This window comes from Pristiophorus japonicus, chromosome 9 (assembly GCF_044704955.1).
Source record: "Pristiophorus japonicus isolate sPriJap1 chromosome 9, sPriJap1.hap1, whole genome shotgun sequence".
In the NCBI taxonomy this organism is placed as follows: Eukaryota; Metazoa; Chordata; class Chondrichthyes; family Pristiophoridae; genus Pristiophorus; species Pristiophorus japonicus.
Window position 1 is genome coordinate 75078728 of NC_091985.1, and position 13549 is coordinate 75092276.

A 13549-nucleotide genomic window follows, 5' to 3' on the forward strand; every position below is an offset into this window, starting at 1 on the left:
CGACCGGTCGAGGCATCACCAATCCAATGATGTGCTCAATAAGGGATCTGGTGGAGACTTGCACCTCATTATAGCTGTGTCTTTCTGGTGTGTGGGGATGCTACAGTGGGGTCATAAGCCAAGGTAACCGTAGGTATTCTCGACTTCCCAAGATCCAACCCTTGACTTGCTAGGTATCTGCAGATAATGGCACAGTGGACTGCTGTAAAATGAACACAACATGACTACTGCCAGGGAATCTGGCATTCACCAATAGTAACTGGTGCAAATGGTCACACAAGCTGATAAAATGATGAAATAAAAGTCTTGCCCTTCATTTATAGGATGCTCTCGTCTGCAACTGTTAATAGGACTGTGTGGCTACCAATGACACTCTGGACTTTTGATAATCTTGCCATTTAAAAAAAAGAGAACGGGGGCTCTGTCCTATGACTTGTTATCGATGAGGACAGTGCTACTTGCTGTACCAAACAAGGAATCAGTTATCTGTTTTGTGCAGTGATGCACTGCACTCTGACATTACTGATGACCCCACTAGTTCCCGCAAACAGCCAGAAGCAAGAAATTTAAGGCTGCCATCACCTTCTGGTGCCAGGCCTACTGGCAGCACCATGTCTGCCTGGAACATGTTGTACAATTCTATCACTGCCTCCCTGATGAAATGGAGACTGCAAGGTTAGTAGGGTAATGGTAGGCAGAAGCCCTCCCCCTCCAATGATGCCACACACTCTGTGGTATTCAAAAGTTCTCCTGTGAGTAGCACATGTATGATGGGATTCAAAACAAGACCCCCATTATGCCAAAAAGGATGGTGGGTGCAGAAGACTGCAACTCCCCAGCTCCCCTGGACACTTCCGCTCTACTGCAGCAATAGACATTGAAGTGATGGTCTCCTTGCTCAAGGAGTTGCCAATCACAGTCAAAGTTGGTGTCAGCCTCCAAGTATCTATAGATTTCGGCCGAGAATGCCCAGGTTATATGGACGCACCTGCAACCAGCTTTAGGGAAGGAAATAGCCATGGAGTCTAGATTGACATAATTTCCTGCACATTTGAATTCAGCACCTGTTTCAGGAGTTACGTTTCTGTCTCCAACCAGCCAGTGCCTAGAAATGCAGATCAAGTGCAGATGAGATGGGGACGAGTACAAGGGGAAATTTTAAAAAAAATTTCCTTTTGCCTCCAATGGAAGTTTTCAGTTTATTCTATACTTGCATATCTCCCAGTCCTGTTGGAACCTTCACAAGTCTGGGAGCAGAGAGCTACTGATATTTATTGTGACAAGTCAAGATATCTGTATGTGTAATATTCATCCGTGCGCACTGAAGCCACCCGGGCACAGCCACAGAATTTTAAAAAACACTGCAACTTTTTCAAACATCAGATTTCAAATCAGCTACAAACCTTAGCAAACAGCTCAATCAAGTCAGCCCGGTCAGGGAAGTCAAAGTGTTTGGAGTAGAAGTGAAGAAGGGCAGCAATGTCACTCTCAATCAGTTCCCTTTTCTCATTATCCAATTTATCAAGGTCTGAATCAAACAGAAATAAAGTCAATTAAAGAGTTTGGATTGAAACTGTGGCTCCTCAGAAATCTTATTACTGTTAAATCTATAGTATTGGGAGGTATTGGGGTCCATTCTGCAGTCCCGTGTGCCAGAAGAATAAGTGTGTAACTGGCACTGAAGGAGCGCGGAGCTGGGTGAGCAAGCCCAACATCAATTTCTTTCTGGCCCCCCAATTTTAGCGAGCTGATGTGCTTTCACCCATTTCATGTGCAAGCCTCATTAAGGCCCAAGTGTTGAAGGAAAAATATTTAAATGACTCAATGGTATTTCTGCTGTGTTGGCTCTTTTTTCCCCTTTCAATTATGAACAAGGGAAGCTGTTGGCACAGAAGCTCTCAAACAAACTTCGTATTTTTTTTGTAAGTTAACACTATTTTCCTACAATATATTTTTTACCCCCACATTTATGACATTTTAATTAATTTAGACAAAATTTATGTCAACCATTCTTTTTACCCAAAATATACATTTGCACTTCTGATTGGTGTCCCATCCTCCGCCCACTGTAAACTTCGGCTCATCAAAAACTCTGCTGCCCTGCTTACCCAGCACTCCAGTCCTTGCTGACCTATATTAGAGGCAAATTTAACATTCTCACCCTCCTATTTAAAGTCATTCAGCTCTACAAACACCTCACCACCCCAAAAAATCCCCATTGCTCCAACTCTAGCTTCTTGTGCATCCTCCCCCCTACCATTGGTAGCCGTGCCTTTAGTGATCTAGGTCCTACGACAGGGAATTGCCTCCATAAACCACTCAGGTTCATCACCTTCCTCTCCTCCTTCAAGACCCACTTTAAAACCCACCTCTTTCCATCCTATTACCTCCTTTGGTTCAGCCACCAGTTTTGATTGATTACACTTCTGTTGAAGCACCTTAGGGGTATTTTATGTTAAAGGCACTATATAAATGCAAGTTGTTGTTGAGATTGTACATAGCATGTAACATTTATGTGGTACTATTGGTTAGTGTTACCGTGCCAGATTCCTTCTATATATATATCATCTTCTTCTATGCTCCCAAATCCTGCAGTCAACATTCAGACTGGCTGCCACCTTTTGCCAGGTATAGTGCATTGCCAACTTACTAGGATGGTGCTCTGAAGTGGCCAACAGGACAAACCTCTTCACACATACCTCATGCAGCAGAAATGAACACTCCCCAGGTCAAAGGAGGCCCAACGTATTATTGCACTCCCAATAACTCTTGGCCCACAAGGAAATTTGCATTTAATTTTTGTGTTAAATAAAATGTAATCTTCTAGCCCTCAATCCATCTCCTGGCAGGATTGGCCTGTCAGCTCTCTCACTTTGGCCTGGAAGGGAAGCCACCACTGCTCCCCTGATCAGGCCTCAGGCTGAAATGATGTCATCAGATCCTGGCCATTGTGCCAAGGTCACTGTTGCTTTATCCAGGAAGGCTGCATATCCTGCCTAATGGAAACAGACACCAAAGGGAGAAAGCTATTCAGTTCTACACATTGTCAGGGATCCTGCAGGAGCAAGGAGCAGCTGCCTGACTAGTGTGGCAAAGGTCACCTTTTGCTGCCTGGAAGGATCTTGGTCGCAAAGGAATTTAGTGGTGTCCTTGACTGGTACACAGTGTTGTTCTCCTGGTGGAGTGCATTGCAGGTCTTCAGTCAGTGCTTGACATGTTTCCACAATCGCCTCCATGAGAAAGTGCAGCCTTCTGAGGCTGCGATAGTCAGAAAAGTCCAATTAGGATCTTCATGATCTGTATGCCCTGGTGAGTAGGTATCAGTGCATAAGAGAAGAAAGGCCTTCTGTGAGGTCCAACTCAGCCTACAATCTAACCACCTCATCTTCATTACATAATAGAGTAAATCCATGTCCCCAATTAGTACTTTGAGCATAGCAGAGTGAAACTAGCAGCAAATGTCCTGACTGATCTCCAAAATACTAAAAAAAGAGAGATTGCGATGCAGGCAAAGTGACACCAACCTTCAGTAGGCCACAACATTGGACTCAATACCATCCTGCAGCTCGTACTGTCACTTATATAATGGTGGTAATTTTTGGGGGGCGGAAGTTGGGGAAATACTGAGGAACGAGCAAGCCCCCACATGCAAGGTGCATTGGGGTCCCAGCAGGCCTTATGGGGACTAGTGCTTCTCGGGAGGAATAATTCAGACCCAAATTTTTTGCAGCAGATTTGAGACAGTAGCCTCCAAGAAACCATTTACCACCTTGAATCCACCCGAAAACAGGTGGTAATTCAGAGGAAAATCTAGACCTTGAAGTCAGAGACTGTCAAGCAGCAAACCTTTCTTTTATGTTTAAGGGACAGGCTCAAGCTTCAATGAAGGTAAGCGCAGAGAAACAGATAGCCACTTTGCGAGTTATGCAGACTCCAAGCTCAAAGTATTAACAGCATCATGTTGAAGAGCTGGCCACAGCAGCTAGATCCTTTTCTTTTGTTAATTTTGAACTAAAGGTCACAGAATACAACAACACAGATTTTGGCTCCACACCCCGTACTGAATACTTACGTGACTCAAACTCACTGACAGTCAGTAATTCCTCTGAAGGCGTTTTCTCAGGGTGCATTTTCTAGAATAAAAAGAAAATAGAACAGAATTTAGAGGTGTATTTATTTCAGCAAGGATTCAATATGGTTAAAAGCCAGATAGATGTTGTTTTAAAACAAAGATCAGTCTACTGACATTAATGTTAATTTCCAAACCGAGGTCAGTCAGTCATTATATACAAGTTTGGAGTAGAGGGCCCAATGACAGAGCCAAATAGTATCCTTCTTAAAGCTGCAGTGTGCTTCCCAACAAGTTCAGGCAATCAATCAGAGGTCAGTTATAGGTTCCTTTCCTTGAGAGAAATTTTTAGTGCACCTTGAAATCTATCATTTTTTTCTAAGTTTCCCAATTTAAAATATGTTTCTAGTTATTGCACACACATCTTCAGTAAGTTTAGAAGTAACATAGAAGCAAAGCTCTGCCTACAGTCAAATTATTGAAACAACAGAATGGCAGCATATCCACCAAAGCTTGTCCCTTTGAAAAGAATAAATTATTATTTTTTTTAAAATACAAACACTGCCTTGCTGAAGTACAGTTCCGTGGATGCTACTCATTCACCAGTCTGTCATCCAAGTTGCCCACGGTTTAGTTTGAGTACCGTACTCCTTACATTTGCAGGTCTTTGGATACTCAAGACAGAGCAATGAAAGCACTGGCACCGTAATAAATCTGAAAGTTTAATATTCACAGCAAAGGAGCAGCGAACGGGAGCTGAACATAGTTGGGATTCAATCAAACACACCCTTCGCAATACCAACCACATTTGAGGTCCGCAATCCAGCTATTATATTTAGGTTAGTGTACATAAATATTCCAAAAGGCCACCAATTATTAAACAGTCCACAGGAAAAACGAGCCCCCATAAATCGGTCAGCTGGGGTCTAGATTCAATATTTAACTCATTTTTGTTTTTTAAAAAAAAAGTGTTGCCATCCATACCAGCACCTTACAACTAAGATGTCATCAAGTGCTGCAAAACACCATTTTATGTCTCCAAATAAATATTAGTGAGGTCATTTGGATGAATAACTAGCAAGCATTCTTCAGTTAACTGAAACATTACTATGGCCTTTGAATCATAGATTCCTCAGAGCAATTGATTAATTTCTGACTATTTCACTGCAAAAGAATCACAGAATCTTACAGCACAAATAGATGCCATCCAGTCCACCTTGCCTGTGACGACCCTTTGAAAGAGGCATAGTTTAAGACTAAACATACCAAAATTGGTCAAAACATACAATTAATAGACCAGGGTACATTTACTAACTTTATTGCATTCCTCCCTATTGTCTCTGTTCATCCTTTGTCTCCTGAAGACAGTGATACATACTGGAATAAGTTTGCTAGGTTGCAAGCAACAGCCTTATAGCATCTCACCCGAGGGTCCATCCCAATCCACACAATGTACAGCACAGAAACAGGTCACTGGACCCGACTGTTCCATGCTGGTGTTTATGTACCACATGAGCCTTCCCCCACCCTGTCAGCATACCCTTTTATTCTTTTTTCTTTCATGTGTTTATCTAGCTTCCCCTTAAATGCATCAATACTATTCGCCTCAACAGCTCTATGTGGTAGTGAGTTCCAAATTTTGGGTAAAGAAGTTTCTCCTGAATTTATTAGTGACTATCTTATACTTATGACCCCTAGTTTTAGTCTCCACCATAAGTGGAAACATATTCTCTACCCTATCATAATCGATCAGGTCAACCCTCAGCCTTCCCTTTTCTAGAGAAAATTGTCAGAGCCTATTCAATCTTTCCTGATAAGTATAAACTCAGTTTTGGTATCACCCATGTAAAGCTTTTTTAAAAAAAATTAAAACCTTCACCAGTGTCTCTATCCTTTTTATAATAGAGACCAGAATTGTGCACCATCTGGGCAACTAATTTCAGCAGGCTATATCATCATGGGAGGGAGGGAAAGGCAGAAGAATCATATACAACCCTATCCTCACTCGATATTGACACACATGCACTTCCAGCACAACTCCGAGTAGTAACCACAAGCTGGAATCCCAGCCAACTTCTAACCTCACCACACAACCATTCCATGCCCAGAGTGGCTAACTCAGCAGAGATAGTAAGCAGCCCAGTCAGATCTGAGTATTATTACTCCACAGCTGTTGCCGTCTTCCCAACGGACGATGCCAATAATATGGTTCGTCGGTTCATCCATTAATCAGTCACCTCACCTGTTTGACCAGGATTCTTGCCACCAGCCTGACTGTCTCGGAGGGGTTCCAGTTCTGTCCAAATTTGCTCATGGAAGAACATTCCAGTTTGTGCATTGGCCAGTCAGTTTTCTGCAAGAAAGAGACTATACATTTCAAAGTGAAGATTCCAAACCTTCAGAAACATTTTAATTAGAGACTCACTGCACTGGTCTAATTAAAAGCAGAATTCCAACACAGTAAATCAACTCAAATTCATTTATACTACAAGGAGTTCCCAATCCAATATGTACACAGAAATCTGCAATGCTCGATAAACCCACTTATCTCTCTGTCGGATTCCGAGAAGAACAGGTGGGATGAAGTGCGATTCCCAAAGTGTGATCTCTACATTCTGGAGGGGTCAGTGGAGATCATGTTACTCCACTGAAATTCATGTGAATTCCAACTTTGCAGCAGTCAATTAAAAAGCATGCTAGAGGCCAAGCAATACACTACAGCAGAATTCACTGCAGGGAGCATTTAAAATACAGAGGCAACGTAAGCTATTCAATTTTATTGCCTGTACAGCAATTTTTTTCCTCCTCCAATTTTCTCCCTTTATTTATCCTCATAACTTATACTGGAGTATGGTCCTAGGGCAGTAATGGTCCTCCAATGCACAAGATTTAAGTGGCCACTCTCCTTCTGTGAAGCTGGACCTTTTGATCATGGCTGTCAACACAACAAAACCAATTACTGCCCTCACCCAGTGTCCACACAAAGGCAGTTCTGACATAAATCACTGGATGATCAAGAGCAAAATCCTGTTCATCTAACCTCGGGATGCTGTGAACTGGGGACAATGTAGAATGTGGAGGAGGGTGGAATGAGAAAGGTAGTGAGAACAGAGGGGAACTACTTGTGCCACGAGTGAGTTGGGCTTTAAGTCGCCTATAGGTTACAGTTTTCCTCATTCATGGGTATCTTGCATATTTCTGTAGATAAGTTACTAATCAAAATATGTTCAAAGTATCAGAATCTGTAACTGTTGGAGATAAAAATACTTTGGTATTCAGAAAACTCAAGTTGCCAGTGTTGCAAGATCTGTGTGATCCAAATATATTGACTCTTGCCCCATGAACAATGTTGCACTTCAGACAGGTTCATCTCCTCAGCCTCCTCCTCCACATTGCTCAATGCACCAAACCTCCTGTTTCAGGTGAAGACAATAGCAGCTCTTAGCAATTTCAAAGGCTATTTGATTATTGATTGGAGATTCAATTGAAGATTTAATAAAAATCAGCGTCCTAATTCAGAGTTCTAAAAAAGTATCTTTAAAAAGCCCTAAAGGTGAACTTCATTAGTGAAAAGCAAACATTCAACATTTAGGAAGGATAGACAGAAAGGAAAAGAAGATGGGATAGCGTTGCTGGTGAAAGAAGAAATTTACGCAATAGTAAGGAAGGACATTAGCTTGGATGATATGGAATCTATATGGTAGAGCTGCGGAATACCAAAGGGCAGAAAACGCTGGTGGGAGTTGTGTACAGACTACAAAAAAGTCGTAGTGAGATTGGGGACAGCATCAAACAAGAAATTAGGGATGCGTGCAGTGAAGGTACAGCAGTTATCATGGGCGACTTTAATCTACATATAGATTGGGCTAACCAAACTGGTAGCAATACAGTGGAGGAGGATTTCCTGGAGTGTATTCGGGATCGTTTTCTAGACCAATATGTCGAGGAACCAACTAGAGGGCCAGCCATCCTAGACTGGGTGATGTTTAATGAGAAAGGACGAATTAGCAATCTTGTTGTGCGAGGCCCCTTGGGGAAGAGTGACCATAATATGGTAGAATTCTTTATTAAGATGGAGTGTGACAATTAATTCAGAGACGAGGGTCCTGAACAGGGGAGGGCAGCAGCAGCCAAGTTCATGGCACCGTGGCTAGCTCTGATGCACAGGAGGGCAGGAAAGAGAGTGGGAGAGAGATAGTGATAGGGGATTCAATTGCAAGGGGAATAGATAGGCGTTTCTGCAGCCGCAACCGAGACTCCAGGATGGTATGTTGCCTCCCTGGTGCAAGGGTCAAGGATGTCTCGGAGCGGGTGCAGGACATTCTGAAAAGGGAAGGTGAACAGCCAGTAGTCGTGGTGCACATTGGTACCAACGACAGATAAAAAAAGGGATGAGGTCCTACGAGACGAATTTAAGGAGCTAAATTAAAAAGTAGGACCTCAAAAGTAGCAATCTCGGGATTGCTACCAGTACCACGTGCTAGTCAGAGTAGGAATCGCAGATGAATACGTGGCTTGAGCAGTGGTGCAGCAGGGAGGGATTCAAATTCCTGGGGCATTGGAACCGGTTCTGGGGGAGGTGGGACCAGTACAAACCAGACGGTCTGCACCTAGGCAGGACCAGAACCAATGTCCTACGGGGAGTGTTTGCTAGTGCTGTTGGGGAGGAGTTAAACTAATATGGCAGGGGGATGGGAACCAATGCAGGGAGACAGAGGGAAACAAAATGGAGACAGAAGCAGAAGACAGAAAGGAGATGAGTAAAAGTGGAGGGCAGAGAAACCCAAGGCAAAAAACAAAAAGGGCCACTGTACAGCAAAATTCTAAAGGGTCAAAGTGTAATTAAAAAGGCAAGCCTGAAAGCTCGGTGCCTCAAGGCATAAAGTATTCAGAACCCAGGAGAGGACTCTGAGCTAGTTAGAGTGGGTGAGAGCGCAGATGAACAGGACCCCAAGAAAGAATGCAAAAGGCAGGAGGCAACAGAGCAGAGTAGCACTGGGGTAAGTGTAAACCACAAGGTGATAGGAAGGGACAATATGTATGAATATAAAGGGGCTGCAGGAGGGGTCAAAACTAAAAATCATGGTTTAAAAACAAGTATTAAAACACTCTACCTAAACGCACGCAGCATTCGAAATAAAGTAAATGAGTTGACGGCACAAATCATTACAAATGGATATGATTTGGTGGCCATTACAGAAACGTGGTTGCAGGGTGGCCAAGACTGGGAATTAAACAGACAGGGGTATCTGACAATTCGGAAGGATAGACAAGAAGGGAAAGGAGGTGGGGTAGCTCTGTTAATAAAGGATGATATCAGGGCAGTGTGAGAGATGATATTGGCTCTAATGAACAAAATGTTGAATTATTGTGGGTGGAGATTAGAGTTAGTAAGGGGAAAAAGTCACTGGTGGGCGTAGTTTATAGGCCTCCAAATAATAACTTCACGGTGGGGCGGACAATAATCAAGGGAATAATGCAGGCATGTGAAAAAGGAACGGCAGTAATCATGGGGGATTTTAACCTACATATCGATTGGTCAAATCAAATCGCACGGGGTAGCCTGGAGGAGGAATTCATAGAATGCATACGGGATTGTTTCTTAGAACAGTATGTTACAGAACCTACAAGGGAGCAAGCTATCTTAGATCTGGTCCTGTGTAATGAAACAGGAATAATAAACGATCTCCTAGTAAAAGGTCCTCTCGGAATGAGTGATCACAGTATGGTTGAATTTGTAATACAGATTGAGGGTGAGGAAGTAGTGTCTCAAACGAGCGTACTATGCTTAAACAAAGGGGACTACAGTGGGATGAGGGCAGAGTTGGCTAAAGTAGACTGGGAACACAGATTAAACTGTGGCACAATTGAGGAACAGTGGAGGACTTTTAAGGAGCTCTTTCCAGTGCTCAACAAAAATATATTCCAGTGAAAAAGCGGTAAGAGAAGGGATAACCAGCCGTGGATAACCAAGGCAATAAAGGAGAGTATCAAATTAAAAACCAATGCGTATAAGGTGGCCAAGGTTACTGGGAAACTAGAAGGTTGGGAAAATTTTAAACGACAGCAAATAATGACTAAGAAAGCAATAAAGAAAGGAAAGATAGATTACGAAAGTAAACTTGCGCAAAACATAAAAACAGATAGTAAAAGCTTTTACCGATATATAAAACGGAAGAGAGTGACTAAAGTAAATGTTGGTCCCTTAGAAGATGAGAAGGGGGATTTAATAATGGGAAATGTGGAAATGGCTGAGACCTTAAACAATTATTTTGCTTTGGTCTTCACAGCGGAAGACACAAAAACCATGCCAAAAATTGCTGGTCACGGGAATGTGGGAAGGGAGGACCTTGAGACAATCACTATCACTAGGGAGGTAGTGCTGGACAGGCTAATGGGACTGAAGGTAGACAAGTCCCCTGGTCCTGATGAAATGCATCCCAGGGTATTAAAAGAGATGGCGGAAGTTATAGCAGATGCATTAGTTATTAATCTACCAAAATTCTCTGGACTCTGGGGAGGTACCAGCGGATTAGAAAGCAGCTAATGTAACGCCTCCGTTTAAAAAAAGGGAGCAGACAAAAAAGCAGGTAACTATAGGCCGGTTAGTTTAACATCTGTAGTGGGGAAAATGCTTGAAGCTATCATTAAGGAAGAAATAGCAGGACATCTAGATAGGAATAGTGCAATCAAGCAGATGCAACATGGATTCATGAAGGGGAAATCATGTTGAACTAATTTACTGGAATTCTTTGAGAATATAACGAGCATGGTGGATAGAGGTGTACCGATGGATGTGGTGTATTTAGATTTCCAAAAGGCATTCGATAAGGTGCCACACAAAACGTTACTGCAGAAGATAAAGGTACGTGGAGTCAGAGGAAATGTATTAGCATGGATCGAGAATTGGCTGGCTAACAGAAAGCAGAGAGTCGGGATAAATGGGTCCTTTTCGGTTTGGAAATCGGTGGTTAGTGGTGTGCCACAGGGATCGGTGCTGGGACCACAACTGTTTACAATATACATAGATGACCTGGAAGAGGGGACAGAGTGTAGTGTAACAAAATTTGCAGATGACACAAAGATTAGTGGGAAAACGGGTTGTGTAGAGGACACAGAGAGGCTGCAAAGAGATTTAGATAGGTTAAGCGCATGGGCTAAGGTTTGGCAGATGGAATACAATGTCGGAAAATGTGAGGTCATCCACCTTGGAAAAAAAAACAGTAAAAGGGAATATTATTTGAATGGGGAGAAATTACAACATGCTGAGGTGCAGAGGGACCTGGGGGTCCTTGTGCATGAATCCCAAAAAGTTAGTTTGCAGGTGCAGCAGGTAATCAGGAAGGCGAATGGAATGTTGGCCTTCATTGCGAGAGGGATGGAGTACAAAAGCAGGGAGGTCCTGCTGCAACTGTACAGGGTATTTGTGAGGCCGCACCTGGAGTACTGCGTGCAGTTTTGGTCACCTTACTTAAGGAAGGATATACTGGCTTTGGAGGGGGTACAGAGACGATTCACTAGGCTGATTCCGGAGATTCCTTATGATGATAGATTGAGTAGACTGGGTCTTTACTCGTTGGAGTTCAGAAGGATGAGGGGTGATCTTGCAGAAACATTCAAAATAATGAAAAGGGATAGACAAGATAGAGGCAGAGAGGTTGTTTCCACTGGTCGGGGAGACTAGAACTAGGGGGCACAGCCTCAAAATACGGGGAAGCCAATTTAAAACAGAGTTGAGAAGGAATTTCTTCTCCCAGAGGGTTGTGAATCTGTGGAATTCTCTGCCCAAGGAAGCAGTTGAGGCTAGCTCATTGAAATGTATTCAAATCACAGATATAGATTTTTAACCAATAAGGGAACTAAAGGCTATAGGGAGCGGCCGGGTAAGTGGAGCTGAGTCCACGGCCAGATCAGCCATGATCTTTTTGAATGGCGGAGCAGGCTCGAGGGGCCAGATGGCCTACTCCTGTTCCTAATTCTTATGTTCTTAAGGAAAGGTAACTTCGATGGTATGAGACGTGAATTGGCTAGAATAGACTGGCAAATGATACTTAAAGGGTTGACGGTGGATAGGCAATGGCAGACATTTAAATATCACATGGATGAACTTCAACAATTGTACATCCCTGTCTGGAGTAAAAACAAAACGGGGAAGGTGGCTCAACCATGGCCAACAAAGGAAATTAGAAAATGTTAAATCCAAGGAAGAGGCATATAAATTGGCCAGTAAAAGGAGCAAACCTGAGGACTTGGGAGAAATTTAGAATTCAACAGAGGAGGACAACGGGTTTATTTAGGAGGGGGAAAATAGAGTATGAGAGAAAGCTTGCTGGGAACATAAAAACTGACTGCAAAAGCTTCTATAGATATGTGAAGAGAAAAAGATTAGTGAAGGCAAACATAGGTCCCTTGCAGTCAGATTCAGGTGAATTTATAATGGGGAACAAAGAAATGGCAGACCAGTTGAACAAATACTTTGGTTCGGTCTTCACGAAGGAAGACACAAATAACCTTCTGGAAATGTTAAGGGACTGAGGGTCTAGCGAGAAGGAGGAACTGAAGGAAATCCTTATTAGTCAGGAAATTGTGTTAGGGAAATTGATGGGATTGAAGGCCAATAAATCCCCAGGGCCTGATGGTCTGCATCCCAGAGTACTTAAGGAAGTGGCCCTAGAAATAGTGGATGCATCGATTATCATTTTCCAATAGTCTATCGACTCTGGATCAGTTCCTATGGACTGGAGGGTAGCGAATGTAACACCACTTTTTAAAAAATGGAGGGAGAGAGAAAACGGGGAATTATAGACCGGTTAGTCTGACATCAGTAGTGGGGAAAATGTTGGAATCAATTATTAAAGATGAAATAGCAGCGCATTCGGAAAGCAGTGACAGGATCGGTCCAAGTCAGCATGGATTTACGAAAGGGAAATCATGCTTGACAAATCTTCTGGAATTTTTTGAGCATGTAACTCGTAGAGTGGACAAGGGAGAACAGTGGATGTGGTGTATTTGAACTTTCAAAAGGCTTTTGGCAAAATCCCACGCAAGAGATTGGTGTGCAAAATTAAAGCACATGGTATTGGGGGTAATGTATTGGCGTGGATAGAGAACTGGTTGGCAGACAGGAAGCAGACAGTCGTGATAAAAGGATCCTTTTCAGAATGGCAGGCAGTGACATGTGGGGTGCCTCAGTGCTGGGACCCCAGCTATTTACTATATACATTAATGATTTAGATGAAGGAATTGAGTGCAATATCTCCAAGTTTGCAGATGACACTAAGCTGGGTGGCAGGGTGAGCTGTGAGGAGGATGCCAAGAGGCTGCAGGGTGACTTGGACAGGTTAGGAGAGTGGGCAAATGCAGTAGAATATGGATAAATGTGAGGTTATCCACTTTGGTGGCAAAAACATGAAGGCAGATTATCTGAATGGCAGATTAGGAAAACAGGAGGTACAACGAGACCTGGGTGTCATGGTACAT

General features: G+C 43.0%; 1 protein-coding gene across 2 annotated transcripts in view; it reads right to left on the minus strand.

Moving 5' to 3' along the window:
• LOC139273099 (N-lysine methyltransferase SMYD2-like) overlaps positions 1 to 13549 on the minus strand; it is a 62855-nt gene that overhangs the window by 27209 nt on the left and 22097 nt on the right. For both annotated transcript variants that reach the window (XM_070889468.1, XM_070889469.1), the window contains exons 3-5: positions 6312 to 6422; positions 4073 to 4133; positions 1404 to 1528 (exon numbers count right to left, since the gene is read on the minus strand). In XM_070889468.1, the coding sequence (XP_070745569.1) occupies positions 1404 to 1528; positions 4073 to 4133; positions 6312 to 6422 (297 nt within the window). The remainder of the gene's footprint in view (positions 1 to 1403; positions 1529 to 4072; positions 4134 to 6311; positions 6423 to 13549) is intronic.